This window comes from Mesoplodon bidens (assembly GCF_964165515.1).
Source record: "Mesoplodon bidens genome assembly, chromosome: 1".
NCBI classification, from domain to species: Eukaryota; Metazoa; Chordata; class Mammalia; order Artiodactyla; family Ziphiidae; genus Mesoplodon; species Mesoplodon bidens.
The window spans coordinates 145,218,441-145,236,538 of record NC_138176.1 but is presented as its reverse complement, the minus strand read 5'-3'; the positions used below and the strand labels follow the sequence as shown (position 1 = coordinate 145,236,538).

General features: G+C 38.9%; 1 protein-coding gene across 2 annotated transcripts in view; it reads left to right on the top strand.

Moving 5' to 3' along the window:
- Positions 1-18,098, top strand: part of GRXCR1 (glutaredoxin and cysteine rich domain containing 1) — a gene marked incomplete at its 5' end in the record, with an annotated part of 342,040 nt that overhangs the window by 271,110 nt on the left and 52,832 nt on the right. The window contains one exon of one of the 2 annotated variants that reach the window (XR_014015185.1): positions 10,338-10,420. Coding sequence is in view for 1 of the 2 variants with exons in the window: in XM_081225778.1 (XP_081081904.1) it covers positions 10,338-10,580 (243 nt within the window). Of the gene's footprint in view, positions 1-10,337; positions 10,581-18,098 lie in introns of those variants that run through there. The other variant, XM_081225778.1, reaches the window with a different exon arrangement.

The window sequence follows — 18,098 nt, the reverse complement described above, 5'->3', positions numbered from 1 at the left end:
ACTGCCGTGGCCTCTCCTGGTGTGGAGCACAGGCTCCGGACGCGTAGGCTCAGCGGCCATGGCTCACGGGCCCAGCTGCTCCGCGGCATGTGGGATCTTCCTGGACCGGGGCACGAACCCGTGTCCCCTGCATCGGCAGGCGGACTCTCAACCACTGCACCACCAGGGAAGCCCAGGCAAATCTTTCTTTAATGCACTTACTTCTTTTTATACTCTTTCCATTTCTTCAGCAGAAACTTGGAGAAGAGTCCTGCTCACAAGTGACTGTATCAAGGTCTTGAAAGAACAATGTGTTTCATGCCTGCCTTACCCTCATTTTGTGTTTATAGGAAGTCAATAAGCACAATAGTCCAATTACCAGAGGTTTGAGTGTGCTCTTGACACTGTCATACATTTGTTCAAGTTGGGCTAGATGATCTCCAAGTTTCTTGTCTGTTTTAAGATTGTATAACCTGAAGTCCTTTAGCTCCTAAACCTGTGATCCATGACCTTAAAATTAATCTATCTCTATTTGTCTGTCTATCTATCTATGTATCTCTCTGTCTCTCTATAGGCTTGTCACCTACTTCTCTGTTTCCTCATCTGAAAAGCTAAGATAATGATAGTACCTATTTCCTTACAGAATTAAAGGACTTGATGCTCATAAAATACATGTATCAGCTTCATGTGCCAACTTCCAAGCTTCCCATCAGTGCTGTCTTGCAGCTTCTTCCCCTAAATACAGTGTTTAGAATCTGGAGTAGAGCATATTTAGCGGAGGTTGAGACTGACATTCAGGAGAGTCAGAGGGACATCAAGGCTTAAACGTGGAAACCTGAGTAGGAGGAAGGAATGAGGGATTTGCCTGAGGCTGGGTCCACTTTTCTCAACCTCTGAGTGTCCTCTGCCTTTGAAATAGACTCTCAGTCTACTCTGGGAGTTCCACAGAGACTGAGATCACTTCTCTTCATAACACTCTTCATGAATTTGTGAAAGCATCAAGCTGAGATGAGATGCAGGTATTTCAAAATCCAAAGTAGACTCTTATCACTTCCTAACCCACTAAAAGGGATTGACTACATTTAGCTAATTATTCAGGGATTTTCTTTGATGTAGAAAATCCGGAAAGATTTTAATCTTTTATTGTTTGATTTTTATTCATCATATGTATATATTTGGGAGAGTGGAAGAAAAAGGGCACCTTTCCCTTTAAGAAAGCACAAGGGTTTGTATAAAGTAAAAAGATGAAAGGTGTTATGAAAATGATCAAGGCAGAACTAAGCACTTATTAATCTGATGCTATTGTTTGACATTTTGGTCCAGTTTCTTCTGGTTTTGCAACTTGAATCTTTCATAGGATGAGAGGGAAAATATGTTTTTTCAATGCCTCCATTTGTAGGATGTTTCTGATTCATTTGCTGCCTGGTTTTTCACTGTGGTAAGCGCATCACTTTGGGATTGGATGCTCCTGAAATGATGATTTTGTTGTTCCCCTCAATATTAGTGTTATCTGCAGAGATGAGTAGAATTGCAAATGCCAATAAATCGTGCTTGTGACAATTTCTATAGAAACCGAAGTATTCATATTGGAAGACAGATGCTTTTGTTTGGTAGGAAGGTGGTTTCCATGAGATCCTAGTTCCTCTTCTCCCAGCTGTGTGACTTTGGGGGATAATGATGGCTGGTGTGTTTGTAAAGTTTTATAATTTACAATGTCTTCAGGTGCATTTTACCTGTGATCCTACAACTCCCTTATGGGCTAGATTATAGCTACACTCATAAGAGAGAAGAGAAAAAAGTAGTCCCAGAAAATTAAACTGATTTTTCCAAACTTATGCAGCTCCTAAGTTCCAAAACAATGGCTCCAGATGGATTTTCTTTCCACTGCAACATGTTGCTTCCTAAAAAAGTTTGATTCAAATACTTAAAATGTGAGTCTCAATTTCTTCCCATATAAAGTGTGCATATGGACTAGATATGACATCACTAACTCAGATCTAAAGGGGCAATGCAGACAATGTTAATGAGAGATGTTGTCTAGATATAAAGGAATAATATTAAATGTGGCAACAGGAGACATGTGTCATCTAAAGGGAGTTGTTGCTGTCAAGCTCCAGGTATTATTTTTGCAGAGGAATGCAATAAAACCAGTGTTGTCAAGTTTTCTGGTTTTTAAAGAGAAGACAAAAATTTAGATGTTCAAGTGAAACCTCCCTGTACTTGAATAATGCTGAATTGACAGAACTGTGACCCTTTTCTAAGGTCTTCATGAGGTGGGGAAAACCTTCATTTCCAATTAAGTCTGATGTGGTGGAAAGTCAGTATTGTTTCAGTTTAACTTTCTGGAAAAATATATTTCTTTGGTCTGGAGGATTCATTAGGTTCATTAACTTTTCAATTACTGTCTAGGCCAACTCAGTAATTGATTTGGACAAATAGATAATTTCTGAAGCATGAAAGGAAATGAAATATAATGAATGATATAAAATGAAATCCATAATCTTGGAGCATTATGAAAACAGAATACTCTCTACAGAAATCTTTGCATGCAGAGATTATTACCCAAGTGTTTCTTTCATGCCACCCAGAGGGCAGCTGAACTTAGACAAAGAGGGATTTTTATTACATCTTATATACATGGTCTACTCTATTGTTTTCACTCTCAGAATTGATGGCACATCCAAACAAATGTAAGTGGTAAGTTAAGTCATTAAAAAGATGTATTTTTTCATCATCCTGTAATTCTGAAGTTAAACTTTTCCATTCAGACTTCTGAGGTTAATGATATGTGAATTTGGACTTGTTGGTTATAATCATAGTGGTGATAGTGCTGCTGCTGGTGTGTGTCCAAAACATTTTGTACTAATGATATTAATAATAAAGAAATGGCATTTGTTCAGTGTTTATTATGCATCAGGCTTCATGTTAAGTGTTTTTCTATTCATTAAACCATTTAATCCTCACAAATTCCCATGAAGTAGGCATTGATGTCTATTTTACAAATTAGAAAACTGCAACTTAAAGAGATTAAGTAACTGGTCCAAGATTACTCTGTTACTAAGAGGCAGATTCAAACCAAGTTTTAATTAAATGTATGGAGAAGAGGTCAGGAGGTATTTCCTGAGCATCTACTATGTACCAGGTAATATTCTGGGTTCTTGTATACTAAACAAATTCCTGCTTTATTTAGGTTATATTTTATTTTTGGAGATAGACAGTAAACCAATAAATGTACACAATAATGTCCAGCAGTACTAGGTATCCTAAAGAAAAGAACTGGGTTGGAGGATAGAGGGTCTGTTTTACATGGGGTGATGAGGGAAGGTCTGTCTGAGGGGTGACACGTAACCAGAGATATTAGAATAAAGTGGAGGGATGAGCAATGGGAATTTCTAGGACAGTCCTTTTGACAGTCCCTCTGTGGTATACAATTCACTACTCAGGTCTGGAATGGTATGACCCATCAGTTGGTTGTATTTAAGAGGGTTATGTAGTATCTTCCTAAGGCACGAGCAAGGACTTAGGAGGCAGACCCAGGTTAAAATTCTGGTTCTGCCCCTTTTTCCTCTGAGGTATTTAGATACCTTAAGTTTATCTTCAAGCTTTAGTTTCCTCATCTATAAAATTTGGATAATCTTATCTCTTATGATAAGTGAACATTGCACACATAAAGTTCCCCTTTGCAGCCCCGGAACTACATATGTATATATGCAGGAGTCGTGCAACAAATAGTAGTTATTGTAATTATTTTTATAACCTGTGTCTTACATAGGTACATGGAGAAGTTCTCCGTGGTGTTTTGTGGTCAATGTGTGGGAGGGAATACGGCATAGAACAGGGATCCCCAACCCCCGGACCACCAACCGGTACCAGTCTGTGGCCTGTTAGGAACCAGGCTGCACAGCTGGAGGTGAGCAGCAGCCCAGCGAGCGAAGCTGCATCTCCTGCTCCCCATCGCTCACATCACCGCCTGAACCATCACGCCCCCGCCCTCCGGTACCGTGGAAAATTGTCTTCCACGAAACTGGCCCTTGGTACCAAAAAGCTTGGAGACTGCTGGCCTAGAAAATTACCATGTACCCTCAGAACTGAATAGGGAGTGTGGTCAGAATGGAATCAGATCCAGGAAATAAGCTAAGAGAGGAGCCTGGTGTGGATAAAGTAGGTTTCCACATCACAGTAGTTAAGCGCAAGAATGAGAATTCAAAAGGCGATTTGAAAGCAACGGTGGGCGGAGGGTTATTTATTTATTTAAATTTAATATTAAGAAGCATCCCAGAATATGCATACGGCTACAGATGTTTACAGTAGAGTAGCATGGAGAGGGAGAGAGAGAGAAAAAATTCCCGTCCTTTACAAAGCCCCACGGCCCTGCTTCCAAAGGCATGTGTCTTCTGTTTAAAATGGTGGTCCCTGGAGCCAATGGGTTGGCCCAATGCCTGATAATCAAGAAATAGGTCTAGCCCCGGTTTGCCTTCTGATATGCTGCATGGCTCTGAGCTAATCACTTCACCTCTTTGTCTTCAGTCAGCAGAGGAAAGCTCTCTATACTTTGTCCATTTCAAAGGTATCCTTTTAGACAGAAAAACATTTACAGTGTCCCTCCTGTAATGTTACTTTCTGTTAAATGTGGGTGCATAATTTAAGGCAAACCTCTTTAAATAGCCAACATTATCTCATGGGCACTGAATTAGGTCTACAGCAGTCTGTTATGGCAACAACCTGATCCTGGGGCAGCGGTAGCAAAACAACCGTGTGGTTCACGGGTTCTGCTTGACTCAGTAGAAACCCACAGACTTTGAAGGGTGTGTATCTGGGCTCCAATTTTCTAACTTTGCTGTAATTTTAACTCTGTCACCTTGTCTAGGACACTTATCCCATCTGAGCCTAGGTTTCTAGATCTATAAGTAAAGACAGTTACAGCATGTAAGTTATTGGGAGGATTAAGTGAATGTAAAGTTATTAACATTATGTCTGCCATCGCCATTTAAAAATGTCACTTTTTATTATATTTTTAAGTTTTGTTTAAGACCTGAATTCCTGGAATTGTCTGGAGGCCCAGATTTCAGGAGGCCTTGTCAAACTGGTACCAGGCTGTACAGTCAAAGGGGTCAAGTGGAAATAGCCCACTGGACCTGGACCTGCTCCAGCCTGGGGAGCTGGGTCTGCACAGAGCTGATCCTCTGTCGGGGAGCCGTAGGGACTAATCCTTGGCCTGAATCAGTGGCAGTTCCAGTGGATGTGAGGCCTCCAGAAGTGTTCCTGGATGCCTAGGTGACTACAGAACTTACTGTTTGACAGTGGCTATTGCTGGACAAGGTGCAAGCTGAGGACATACGTTGGCTACAAAGTAATCCCTTAGTCTTTTTTTTTTTAACATCTTTATTGGAGTATAATTGCCCTACAATGGTGTGTTAGTTTCTGCTTTATAACAAAGTAAATCAGTTATACATATACATATATCCCCATATCTCTTCCCTCCTTAGTCTTGTTCAGAGCAATTTCTGTCCCTTACCAACACATCTACGTTTGCTGCAGGTTGTTGTGAGGCTTCGGGGCACCCCAAAGAGTCATCTTTTTTAATCAATGGAAAGGAAGAAACGGCTTGTCTTTATTAACATCTAGGTCGGCTCTCTCAGAACAAGTGGGCTGCAAATCCCAGTGGCTTCTTAGCGCTGTCTCAGATGCCTCCATCCTTCATTACGCTATTCCCATGGTAACTCTCAGGAAGGGAGAAGAGGGACAGCTAACCACTGAGGGGCTATTTTTAGATTTCTGGCCAAATGCTCTGACAAATCTGTTGAGGGAAAGAAAATGAGGCAAGTGTAGAAGAGGATTACTTTTTCCAAAGACAATATCATTTAAAACTGATATTATGAAACTGGAAACAACCTTGAGGAATCATTTAACCCACTTCTACCTCTAGAAAGACCTACTTTCAAATCATATCAAAAAATTGTTCAGTAAGATTATTTTTAGAAAATTTTACTTAATAGCCTATTCTACTAGATAAACTACATTTCCTACCTTGAATTTACCCTGGATTCAATCTCAGTTTTCAGGTCAAGGGAGTTGGGAATGAGACTGAGTATGATTGCTCAAGTTGTGGAATCACACAACCCTGGGGGCATCCTTCCTTTATTCTTTGCTAATAATGACAGTCTCTAGGTTTGTGCAGTGCACATCCTGTGCAACTATCTGCACTGGCCCTGCTTCACTTATTTATTATTATTATTATTATTTTTGCGGTACGCGGGCCTCTCACTGTTGTGGCCTCTCCCGTTGTGGAGCACAGGCTCCGGACACGCAGGCTCAGTGGCCATGGCTCACGGGCCCAGCCACTCCGTGGCACGTGGGATCTTCCCGGACCGGGGCATGAACCCGTGTCCCCTGCATCGGCAAGCGGACTCTCAACCACTGCACCACCAGGGAAGCCCTGCTTCTCTAATTTTTAAAATATGTAAACCCCTCCCATCCTCCTTAAAAGCCTTCAGGAATTTCTCATTGCTCTTAGGTTAAAGGCCATAGAATGGCTATAAAATACAACACGATATTGATCCTACATGCATGTCCAGAATCATTCAGTATTATTATAATTCTCCTTTGTGTTTCAGCAAATACCTTCTTTCAGAGTCTCAAACATGCCATCTTCCTCCATCTCAACATCTTTGCACTTATCTGTGACTTTTTTTCCCCATGCGCTCTGCCTAGTTAATGCCTGTAACTCTTTCTTATCCTTTAAATCAGAGCTCAAATATCAGAAAACGCTTTTTCGACCTCTAAAACAGAAAAGGCCCTTCTGCCATAGCCTCTTCTAACAACTTGTACATTTCCTTTGCATTACTTAACAGTTTGTAATTGTATATTGATTTATGTAACATTTTAGTTTTTTTATTACTTTAAACTATGAGCTCCAAGTCGTTAGGAATTATATTTTTTGCTCCCCATTAATATATAGTGCTTAGCATATGTTTGGCAAATTATTCTAATGACTGTATAAATGACTAGCAATTATTTTAAAAGGACATAAACCCAGTTTCTCTGACAAATCAAGCTGCCTCTGTGACTTCACCGAGGCTCCTCAAAAATATAATGTGCACCCAGATTTCCCAGAGAACTTGTTAAAGTGCAGATTCTGATTCAGTAGATCTGGGGTGAAGCTCATGATTCTGCATTTCCAACTGGTATCTAACTAGTTCTAGAACTTGGTTGCACATTGGAATTGCCAGAGGAGCTTTCAAAAAAAATCACCCTGGTGATTCTGATTTAACTGGTATGTGCTTGGCCTGGGCTTTGGGGATTTTTAAAGCTCCCTAGTTTATTCTAATATCCAATACTCTTGGAGAATCACTGATTCCAGGCAAAGCTCATCCTCAACAGTAGACAAAGGGATATTTTTTGTTACCCTTTGCACTGGACAGCATCTAACATGGCCACTTGATAAGGGTTCATGTTATTACTATTTTTTAGATGTCTGTCTCTTAGAGATACACAGAAAAGTGGTACCAAGCATATGTTGTACGAGCAGAGAGAATCCTGTGTGAGAACAGAATGGTCCAATCTTAAATGTTCCCACTTCTTCATATGGGGAAATGTATTTCTTATAAAATACTTCAAAAGTATGTGTACTATTGAAAAAAGTGGAACATTTTGGTAGAAATAAATGCAGTTATAGCAGTCTTTGCAGCCAGAGGAACAATGCATAATTACTCAGATAATATCAGGAAAAAGAGAAGTTTGGTGCTCTTCCAAAAGCTGCAACATTTACAGTGAGTTCCTTGATTCCCAGCTTGTTCATAATTGTGAATATGAAGAGGAACCAGAGGCTCTTGGGCATTTGGTTACTCTCTTTGAAGATCAATGCTTCTTAGTCTAAAGCCTAGTAATAATCTTCTTTTCTTGTCATTAATTACATTGATGTTTTCCATTGATTTATTTTTGCTTGTGGTTTTAATCTTAAAAATTCCACAATGTGGAGTGTAATATCTTTGCAGTGTATAACTCAGCACAGTACTATGTTTTAGGCCCTACACTAGTTGTTTTCTTAATCTTCTCAGCAAACCTATTAGGTAGCTACCACTACTATTATCACATTTTACAGATGAGAAAACTGAGGCTAAACAGCTCATTAGCTTCCCAAAGACAGAGATGGTCAGAGGCAGAGTCCAGGTATATCTGATATACCTCCCTGGGGCTCTCTCCTTTCTAATGTTATAAATTAGCAGTATATAGGCCAAATTCAGCTTTCAGATATATTGTTCAGGGGTCTCAATACATTTTTTAATGGGGTGCCACTATTTAGAATGCAGAAAATTTCCTATAAAAATCCAGATTTCAAGTTTATATTTACAGTAATCATATCTGACAACACTGAATGACATGCCTGAAATCCTGAAACTTGCCTGAAGCTGAGTTATGTTTTCCCTTTCAAATGACACTCTCCCTGCTTCTCACTAATATCTCATTTACTCCTGGTCTGCTCCAGCATTTATGACACCTGCTTGACCCCTCCAGGCCTCTGGTTTTCAACTTAGCTTCTAAACTCTATTGAGGAAAGAAAAGATTCTTACGTCTCTAATACATTTTACCATTAGGAAAAAAAAAAGTCCGGTCTCTCGGTGAAGTGGAGACCATTGCATAGCCATTTCCATCACTTCATATCTTTCTAGGACTATCTGTGTTTGCATCTGGCAGAGTGGTCTGATGATTTCTTTGAGGACAAAGTGGTGAAGCTTAGTATCTTACCTTCTGGTTCTAGTATTTAGCCATCTGGAGTGGTTTCAAATCAAAGTTTTGATTTCACAGGAGTTTATAAGTTGTGTGGTTGTCTTTCAACAATTGTAGAATTGTGGGGACTCACGTATCCCTTGATCTCATGGTATATAGTTGGGTTCTTTTCAGTCTCCTTCAAATAAGGCTATAATAAAGAGGAAGAGGGTGATGTCACCCTGGTGATGTCAGGACCTAGCTGATAAGCCCTTGCAGGGCTGGCAGGGTTTGAATGCAGTCACTGATTTCTGATGCAGCAGGAAACATAGACAAAAAAAGATTCTCTCTTTAGGAGTCTTCACCTTGGTTTTGAGAGTTGCTTGTCTCCATTTTGAGTGTAAGCCTCCAATTGCTTACACTCCATTGCAGTGTACTGTTTCCTTGTTTCCTTTTTATTCCTGGCTTTGACCTGCTGCCCACCTTGATATTGGTTTCTATGCACTCTTTCTGAGCCACTATATCTTCTGTTCCTCATGGCAGAACCTTCTCACTGCACATGGGAGCCTGTCATTCAACAGAGCTCATGCATACATTTTATGCCTCTTAAACCTCAGAACAATCCTATGATATAGATCTTGTTATTCCCAGTAAATTTTAGCTCAAAAAAGCTGTAAAATTTGGTAAATTGATGAGTAGAAGAATTTTCAAATGGTTAAATGCTAACCTTGTCTATTCTGTTCCATGTTTTGCTTTGGGTACAAGAGGCAGCTATTGTAGTTGAATGATGTCTAGAAAACATGACAAAAATAATTCAACCATTCCTTATTTCACCACATGGCATGCCATGTGAGGCATCATCAATTTTAAGATATGCCAATTACAATGGAATATTACTCAGCCATAAAAAGAAATGAAATTGAGTTATTTGTAGTGAGGTGGATGGACCTAGAGTCTGTCATACAGAGTGAAGTAAGTCAGAAAGAGAAAAACAAATACTGTATGCTAACACATATATATGGACTCTAAAAAAAGAAAATGGTTTTGAAGAACCTAGGCACAGGACAGGAAAAAAGATGCAGACGTAGAGAACAGACTTAAGGACACGGGGAGGCGAAAGGGTAAGCTGGGACGAAGTGAGAGAGTGGCATTGACATATATACATTACCAGATGTAAAATAAATAGCTAGTGGGAAGCAGCTGCAAAGCACAGGGAGATCAGCTCAGTGTTTTGTGACCACCTAGAGTGGTGGGATAGGGAGGGTGGGAGGGAGACGCAAGAAGGAGGGGATATGGGGATATATGGATATGTATAGCTGATTCACTTTGTTATACAGCAGCAACTAACACAACAATGTAAATCAGTTATACCCCAATAAAGATGTTAAAAAAAAAAGATATGCCATTGGGAACAGAAAAAATAGTGTCAATTAAATTATGTCATTTAAATTATTTGATTGTCATCCTTATTGCAATTACAGATGTTCTAAAGTGTAAAGACATGTCTTAGAATTGACAAATATGGTGCTTATTCAACTTTTATTGCAGGCCTTTAATGTGTAAGATGTTGGCTGAAATGGTAATTGTCTTAAAATAAAGAGATGTAAAGAAAGCAAATGCCAAACTATTTACACTATAATGTTTTCCTTCAGCAACCATCAACGGAGCTAGAATTTGACCGCGTAGTGATTTATACCACTTGCCTTCGTGTGGTACGGACAACCTTTGAAAGGTGTGAACTGGTAAGAAAGATCTTCCAAAACCATCGGGTAAAATTTGAAGAGAAAAACATAGCTCTGAATGGTGACTATGGAAAAGAATTAGATGAACGATGCCGACGGGTTTCTGAAGCTCCTTCGCTTCCTGTCGTGTTCATCGATGGCCATTATCTTGGGGTGAGTATCTGCTAAGGAAAATCTTCTTTTTTATTGAACCCAACCAATGTTGATAGAAAGCTATAAGGCTGTGACAAGGCAACTTGCATCATAGCTACCAGCATACTAGCTATTTTTTTGAGTTCAATCCAAAGGGTTTGAAGCACTTATTTCTATCCTAAATGATGTGTTGCTACAGTGTTCATCCCTGCAGAGTCATGGTGAGATGAAATCAGCATGAAATTGCCTTTTTGAATAGAAATACATTTTTTAAATGTCTAGTTGACTTGAGTTTTGCATTGTGAAACTTGACATGTGGGATAAAAACTTTTTTTTTTTTTTTTTTTTTTAGTGCAGACAAGAAAAATGGAATATATGAGATATGCATTTGTGAATTCTCCTATACCCCATTATCAAACACTCAGTTTCCTACTTCATGAAACTAAGCTGACAGTCGTGAAATGAAATCAATAAGAAATGGGGCCCGGAGCCAGAATTTTATCTGCTTGTTTAAAATGATTCTTGATTTTGGTAATGCGAGAACGTGAGACACAAATGCAGGCTTACGGGCGAGCAGAGAACTCCCAGAGCAGCAACAAAACATGACTGCTTCATTGCTCTTTGAATAGCACTGTTAGCATATTTAACCCCCACTGATCTATGAACAAGCTTCATCAGTACGAAGCCCAAGAAAGGGGGCTTTGGAGAGTGCAGTTTGGAAAGAGAGAGAGCAAAGAGCCAAGGGACACCAGCAGTTGAGGGGGCTGGGACTGACTACAAGGTCACTGATCAGAGAACAAAAAGCGGCTGTCAACCACAGATGGATCCTTGCATCTTGGTTTCATTTCAAATCTGGTCTTAACCTTCAGCTTCTAGGGAAGATTAGAAAAAGCCAGAGCAGGAAATGCTCCTGTTTGTTGCAAGGAGCTTGTGTTCTGATATCCTGTCTAGAGCCATGGCTGTTAGAGGCCGCCTGTCATCTTATGGAACGATTAATGCAGAGAAGCCATGATTCAGTAGCTATGATGTTATGCAATCTTACTTTTAACCAGACCTGGACACAGATAGATTCTGAACTAGAAGTAGTTTGATTCAAGTATTGAGCCTCTTATCTTATACTTCAACATATACCCAGAGGTCCCAGAAACCCATAACAATGGCAGTGATAATAATGACAGAATGAATGAATAAATAAATATATTTTAAAAAGCACTATACTATACTCTCAGCTTATATGTGTCATCTCATCTAGTCCTCAGGCCCTAGAAATCAACTCTCTGGCACACTGGTTAAGAGGCAAGACAGCTTTGAAGTTGGGCAGCATTGTTTCAAATTCCTGCTCTGCTTCTGATTCTGGGAAATTTATAAATCACTCTGTGCCTGATTTCCTCATTTGTAAAACGAGAATGATAATGATAATAGAACTTTTCTTAGGCTAATTTTGAGGATTTTACTGATATGTACACTGTATATAGTGTCTGTGTGTATATATATATGTGTGTGTGTGTGTGTGTGTACATATATATATATATATATATATATATATATATATATATATATATATAGACATAGCTGGGTAATTGGCAGGACTAGGTCTGTCCGATTCCCCAGACCCTTGCACTCTGACACATCACCTCAAGGAAAGTGATCTTTGCTAGTTTGTTTCCTGGTGGGTTCTTAGCACCTAGAACAGGGTTTGGCATAAAGTGCTCAAAAATGTATGCTGAATGGATGTAGGAATGATGCTATATTGTCTCCTCATATTCCCTCCTTCTCTCCTAAGACATTCTTCCACAAGGAAAGAAAATCTCATAAACTCATCCACACTGCTGAGAAAATCACTGATAAGGGTTGTGGGTATTTGCATTGTAACCTGGGGGAAATTCTTCTGACAATGTAAGATATTTTTCATTGTGGAATTTTAAGTTCTGTGAAGCTACACAATTAATCTTAGTGGACGACTGCTTACTTACACAGGTACAAGGTGGGCCCCACCTGCTACTCTGTTCTTGACCAGGCTCATTTTCTTCCTTCTTTTCAATGTAACAGGCAAAATGCCTCTCTTGCTATTTGTCTTTCAGTTTCAGGGATAGAGGGAGAGTGCAACAGAGGAGGTAGGGTGCAGAGTTCTTTCTCGATTGCTTTGTCTCTGTGATCACTTTATTTACACACATGCCTAGAGGCAGAGGGATCACAGAGGTTCTACCTGCTGCTTCTGAAATTTGAAGCTAATTCCCCAAATCTGGAGAGAGGCCAGAGATGAGATTTTTTTTCCTTTTTTTTTCTTATGAAAGGGGAATTACTTCTAAATTTATAATTCAAAATGGAGATAAACACCCCAGAACAACTTATGTAAAAAATTTCCCTACTACTACAGTAGCCCCTTTATTTAGATTCCAGTGCACAGTTGCAAATGGAGTACATTGCCAGATTATAGAGTCTTTTCCCTACAGTGTTTGCACAACTGAAATGGAAGGATGCCCTCTGCTGGGTTTTGGCATGTGGTGAAGCAAAATTTTGGGAGAGGAAAAGAAACTGATGTTAGTAGTTTCCTTAACATCTGTGATGCTTTAAACAGTTACATGAAACCATTTGATTTAGTTTAAATTTAAATAAATGAGAAAAATCAAGATGTGTGAATCATCTGCACAAATACAACTGTCTTTAAGGATGGAGAGAAAGAAATAGACAAACAGCCAGAGAACGAAATAGAGACACAAACAGAGGCATATGGAGGCAGAGTTTGGGAGACAGTGAGATGGGATGGAGAGAGGATGAGGACATTTCACAGCTCCCTAATTTTACTGCCATCACTGCCATCAGACCCAGGGTGGGTGGTGCCAAAGGAATTCAGTTATTTTCACTGAACGGAAGCTAATAGGACTCCTTCTATGGGCAAGAATGGAAGAATTGACAAGGATGCTCTTTTTGCCTGATGACTGTCTTCCCCAGACAAACTAAAAACTCAAGATGGAAACAATGGCATAGTCAAAGGAAAGAAATTACTTTAGAAAACAAATCTACACTGCCCTGGGATGTGCAGTGGTGGAGGGGGAGAGATGGGGGGAGGAGCAAGTTCAGCTTGGAACTTACTTGGGCAAGTGCCCTATTGTTTTGGCATCAGAAAAGCTTTACACAAAAAGATTGTGTTCCAACAGTTTGGACATAAATAATCTTAGAAATACCCGTAGGAAATGAGTTAGAAATAGTATCTTGATTATGGACCAAACATAAAACTCTGCAGTAAGAGTTCACAAAATCCACGTTGGAACTGAGCTATGAAACGTGTAGAATGAATCCAAGTGTGGACTCCAGTAACAGAGAGAGGAATGGGAAGGCTGGTGATCTAAAGGGGTCTCTTAAAATAGCTGATATTGAGTTGTGACTGCTTGATAATTCTATATCTATTTAAAGTACTGTTTTATTCAATTTAAGAATGAAGGAATTATTATTGAGCTTAGCTAGTAGACACACTAGAAATACAGACTCTAGGCATGTTTCTAGGGACTACTTCAAAAATTTCTCCAATTTTCCCAGAAATGGGACACCAAGGAAGCCTCTGCCACAATCTGGAGGTGGTCAGCTCCAGTAACTTGCTGTCTTTGCCATGGTCCACACCAGCAAAATGCATGACTTGTTCTCTGCCCTTCTTTCTACAAAATTCTCTTCCTAATAAAGTCTTGAGTGAGTGTATCTGTTTGTGGTTACTAAATAAGTCACATGTGAAAGCAGTGAGGGAAAATGGGAAATATGCTTTTTAGGTTTCTAGCCTCTCTACACTGCTATACACTCTATAGCACAGGAAGACATTCTAGAAAGAGACTGGATAGGTTACTGAGTGAGACAAACCACAGTATCTGCCAGATATGCTGTTTTCATTTATTTTGTTTTGTTTTAACCAACTTTATTGAGGTATAATTTACATATAATAAACTACACATTTAAATTATATAATTTGATGAGTTTTGACAGATGTGTACACCCATGAATCTACCAGTACACAAAATATAGAGCATTTCCATAAGCCCCCAAATATTCCTCATGTCATTTAGCAGTTAATCCCTTCCTCCAACCCCAGTCCCCTGGTAAACATTGATCTTTCTGTCAATATAGTTTTCCATTCTTCTAATGTCTTTGTCTGGTTTTGGTATTAGGGTAGTGATGACCTCATCAAGTGAGTTTGGAAGTACTCTACCCTCTGCAGTTTTAAGGTCTGGTTCTGTTTAATCCTTGGTGCAGAGCATCATATCCATTTGACATCAGTTTTCTTTTATGTGAAGGCCTTATTACATAGTACTATTGTAGTGTGGCTCTTCTGTAGATGAATTATTTCACGTCTGAAAAGTTTTTCTTTCATTTTTATTTTTAAAAGATAGTTTTGCTGGGTATAGAGTTCTAGGTTGAAAGTTCTTTTTTTCTTTCAGTACTTTAGAGATGTTGCTCCTCTATCTTCTCATTCACATTACTCTGATAAAAAATATGACCCCCTCCCTTATCTTTGTTTCTTTGGTTGTGACATGTCTTCTCTGCCATCCCGAACCCCACTCCTTTTAAGATTTTCTCTTTAGCACCAGATTTGAGAACTTCAATTATGATATGCCTTGGCATACTTTTCTTCATGTTTCTTTTGCTAAGGGTTCATTGACATTCTTGGTTCAGTAGGTATATAGTTTTTTATCAAATTCAAAAAACTTTCAGCCATTACTTTTAAAATATTATTTATATCTTCCTTTCTTTCTCTTCTTTTCAGAGTCTTTAATTACATGCATATCAGGCTGTTTGAAGTAGCTCCATAGCTCACTTTATTTCATTTGGGATGGTTTCTATTGCTGTGTCTCCTGTACCCCTAATCTTTTCTTATATAATATCTAATCTTCTGTTAATCCTATCTCTGTATTTTTTATCTCAGATATTGTAATTTTTATCTTTAGACATTTGATTTCTTTAAAAAATGTATCTTCCATGTCTCTACTTAATATGTTCAATATTTCTCCTAGCTTTTTGATCATATAATAACTTTTAATCTCCTTGCGTGACACTTTCATTATCTGTGTCAGTTCTGGGTTGGTTTCAATTAAATGAAATTCTGAGTACTATTTTCCACTTCTTTGCCTTCCTGGTAATTTTGATTGAATTCCACATACCTGGTTGGATAAAAGTATTTGTTATTGGGATATTTTTGTATTCATATGAATATTCTTGGGCTTTTTGCTGAGATGCAGTCAAGTTACTTGGAAATCATTTGCTATTTTGGGTTTGTTCTTAAGATTTTCTAGGCAGGGCCAGAATAGTGTTTAGTCCAAAGCTAAATATTCCCCAGAATGGGGACATGATCTTTTGATAACTTTACTCAATGCCCCATGAATTATAAGATTTTCCAGTCTGGCTGATGGGAACAGGCAGTATTCCCAACCATGCCCCAGACACTATCTCTTTTCATCCTTTCATCCAGGTTCTTTTGCTAGCCTTGAGTAGTTTCCTCACATGCATGTAATGATCATTACTCTATTGAACACAAGCTGGGCCCTCTGTCTATCTCCAGAATTCTCTGTAAAGCTGTTTACTTTCTGTCCTGTGAACTCTAGCTATCTTAGTTTCCTAGGCTCTCAGATCTATTTCCTTAACTCAGGGAATCTACCAGGTTCTGCTTTAAATTCCCCTTTCCTGTATATAGCTTGGAAAAGCTGTCATGATAGTAAGCCTGGGAAACTGTAGAACTCACCTCATTTACTTCCTTCCTCTCAGAGGTCACAGTTCTTCGTTGTCTAATGTTCACTATCATGCAGACTATCCATTAAAAATCATTACTGTTTATCAAACTGAATCATCAAGTGGTCCACTTTTAGACAGTATAACAAAGTAAAGTGAAATTTTTCAGGCTGAGTGTGTATGGCATTTGTGAATTACATTTTTTTCTGAACAACAATGATTTATTTCTAAAAAAAAAAAATCCCTAAACAAACCACAACAAACCTTGAAGCCTTAAAAATTAAGGGTATTATCTTTTCTCACATTAAAAAATGTACAGGAAGATGCTCCTGGGAGGGTATAAAGTTCCATGATGTCACCCAGGACCACTTTCTATTTTATAGTTCTTAGCACATGTCTTCTACCTTGAAGGTCTCCTGGTGGACCTTATGATCCTAATAGTTGCTGAAAGTATTGACATCATGCCTGCATTCCAGGCAGGATGGGAATGAGAAAGAAAAGGAAAAAGAGAAGGGCATCCTAGCTAGAGGAGTGCCCTTGTAAAGAGTTCTTCCAGAAATCTTACCCAACTTTGCATTTTATTGTTCACATTTTGTTGCAAAGTAGACTGGGAATTGTGCTCTTCCACATTGATATGTTGAAAAAACCCAGGTTTTTCTTAGAATAAAAGAGGGATCATGGATATTGGGTAGGAAGTTAGTGTCTGCCACTCTGAACAAAACTCTTTTTGAGTCGTTGACTAGAATAAGCTCCTTCATGCTGTGTGATTTACACTAATTGTTTCCTTGCACCAGTCAACTCCGTAGTATTCAGTCTGTTAATGAAGGCTGCAGAGATGGTGGGAGGACTAGTGGGAGGGAATCTATGGTAAATTTGGTGTTTCTTTATGGGAATGTGTTATATGAAATTATAACTATTGTCATAAACCATCAACATAAAGTTAAGTGTTTTGTTATGTCTTGAAACTATTCTGTCTCAAACCTCTTGAAAATATTTACCATATACTTGTGAGAAGTGGTTTTTAAATGTTGGAGTCATATGCTTCTTTGAAAATCTGTTGAAAGTTATAGACATTCTCAGTGTACATAGATACAATCTTCTTTAAATATCAGGGCTTTCTGAGTATATATCCCTAGGTAATTAACTTTTCATTAAAAGGAGTACTTTGGAGATGGTGCCTACTGAAGTGTACCCCACTTCTTGGTTGCCTTTGAGGATTTGCCTGGCTATTGTAAATAGTGCTGCAATGAACATTGGGGTGCATGTGTCTTTTTTTTTTTAACATCTTTATTGTAGTATAATTGCTTTACAATGGTGTGTTACTTTCTGCTTTATAACAAAGTGAATCAGTTATACATATACATATGTTCCCCTATCTCTTCCCTCTTGCATCTCCCTCCCTCCGACCCTCCCTATCCCACCCCTCTAGGTGGTCACAAAGCACTGAGCTGATCTCCCTGTGCTATGCAGCTGCTTCCCACTAGCTATCTACTTTACACTTTGTAGTGTATATATGTCCATGCCTCTCTCTCACTTCGTCCCAGCTTACCCTTCCCCCTCCCCATATCCTCAAGTCCATTCTCTAGAGGGTATGTGTCTTTATTCCCATCTTGCCCCTAGGTTCTTCATGACCTTTTTTTTTTTTTTTTTAGATTCCATATATATGTGTTAGCATATGGTATTTGCTTTTCTCTTTCTGACTTACTTCACTCTGTATGACAGACTCTAGATCTATCTATCTTACTACAGATGACTTAATTTCATTTCTTTTTATGGCTGAGAGTAATATTCCATTCTATATATGTGCCATATCTTCTTTATCCATTCATC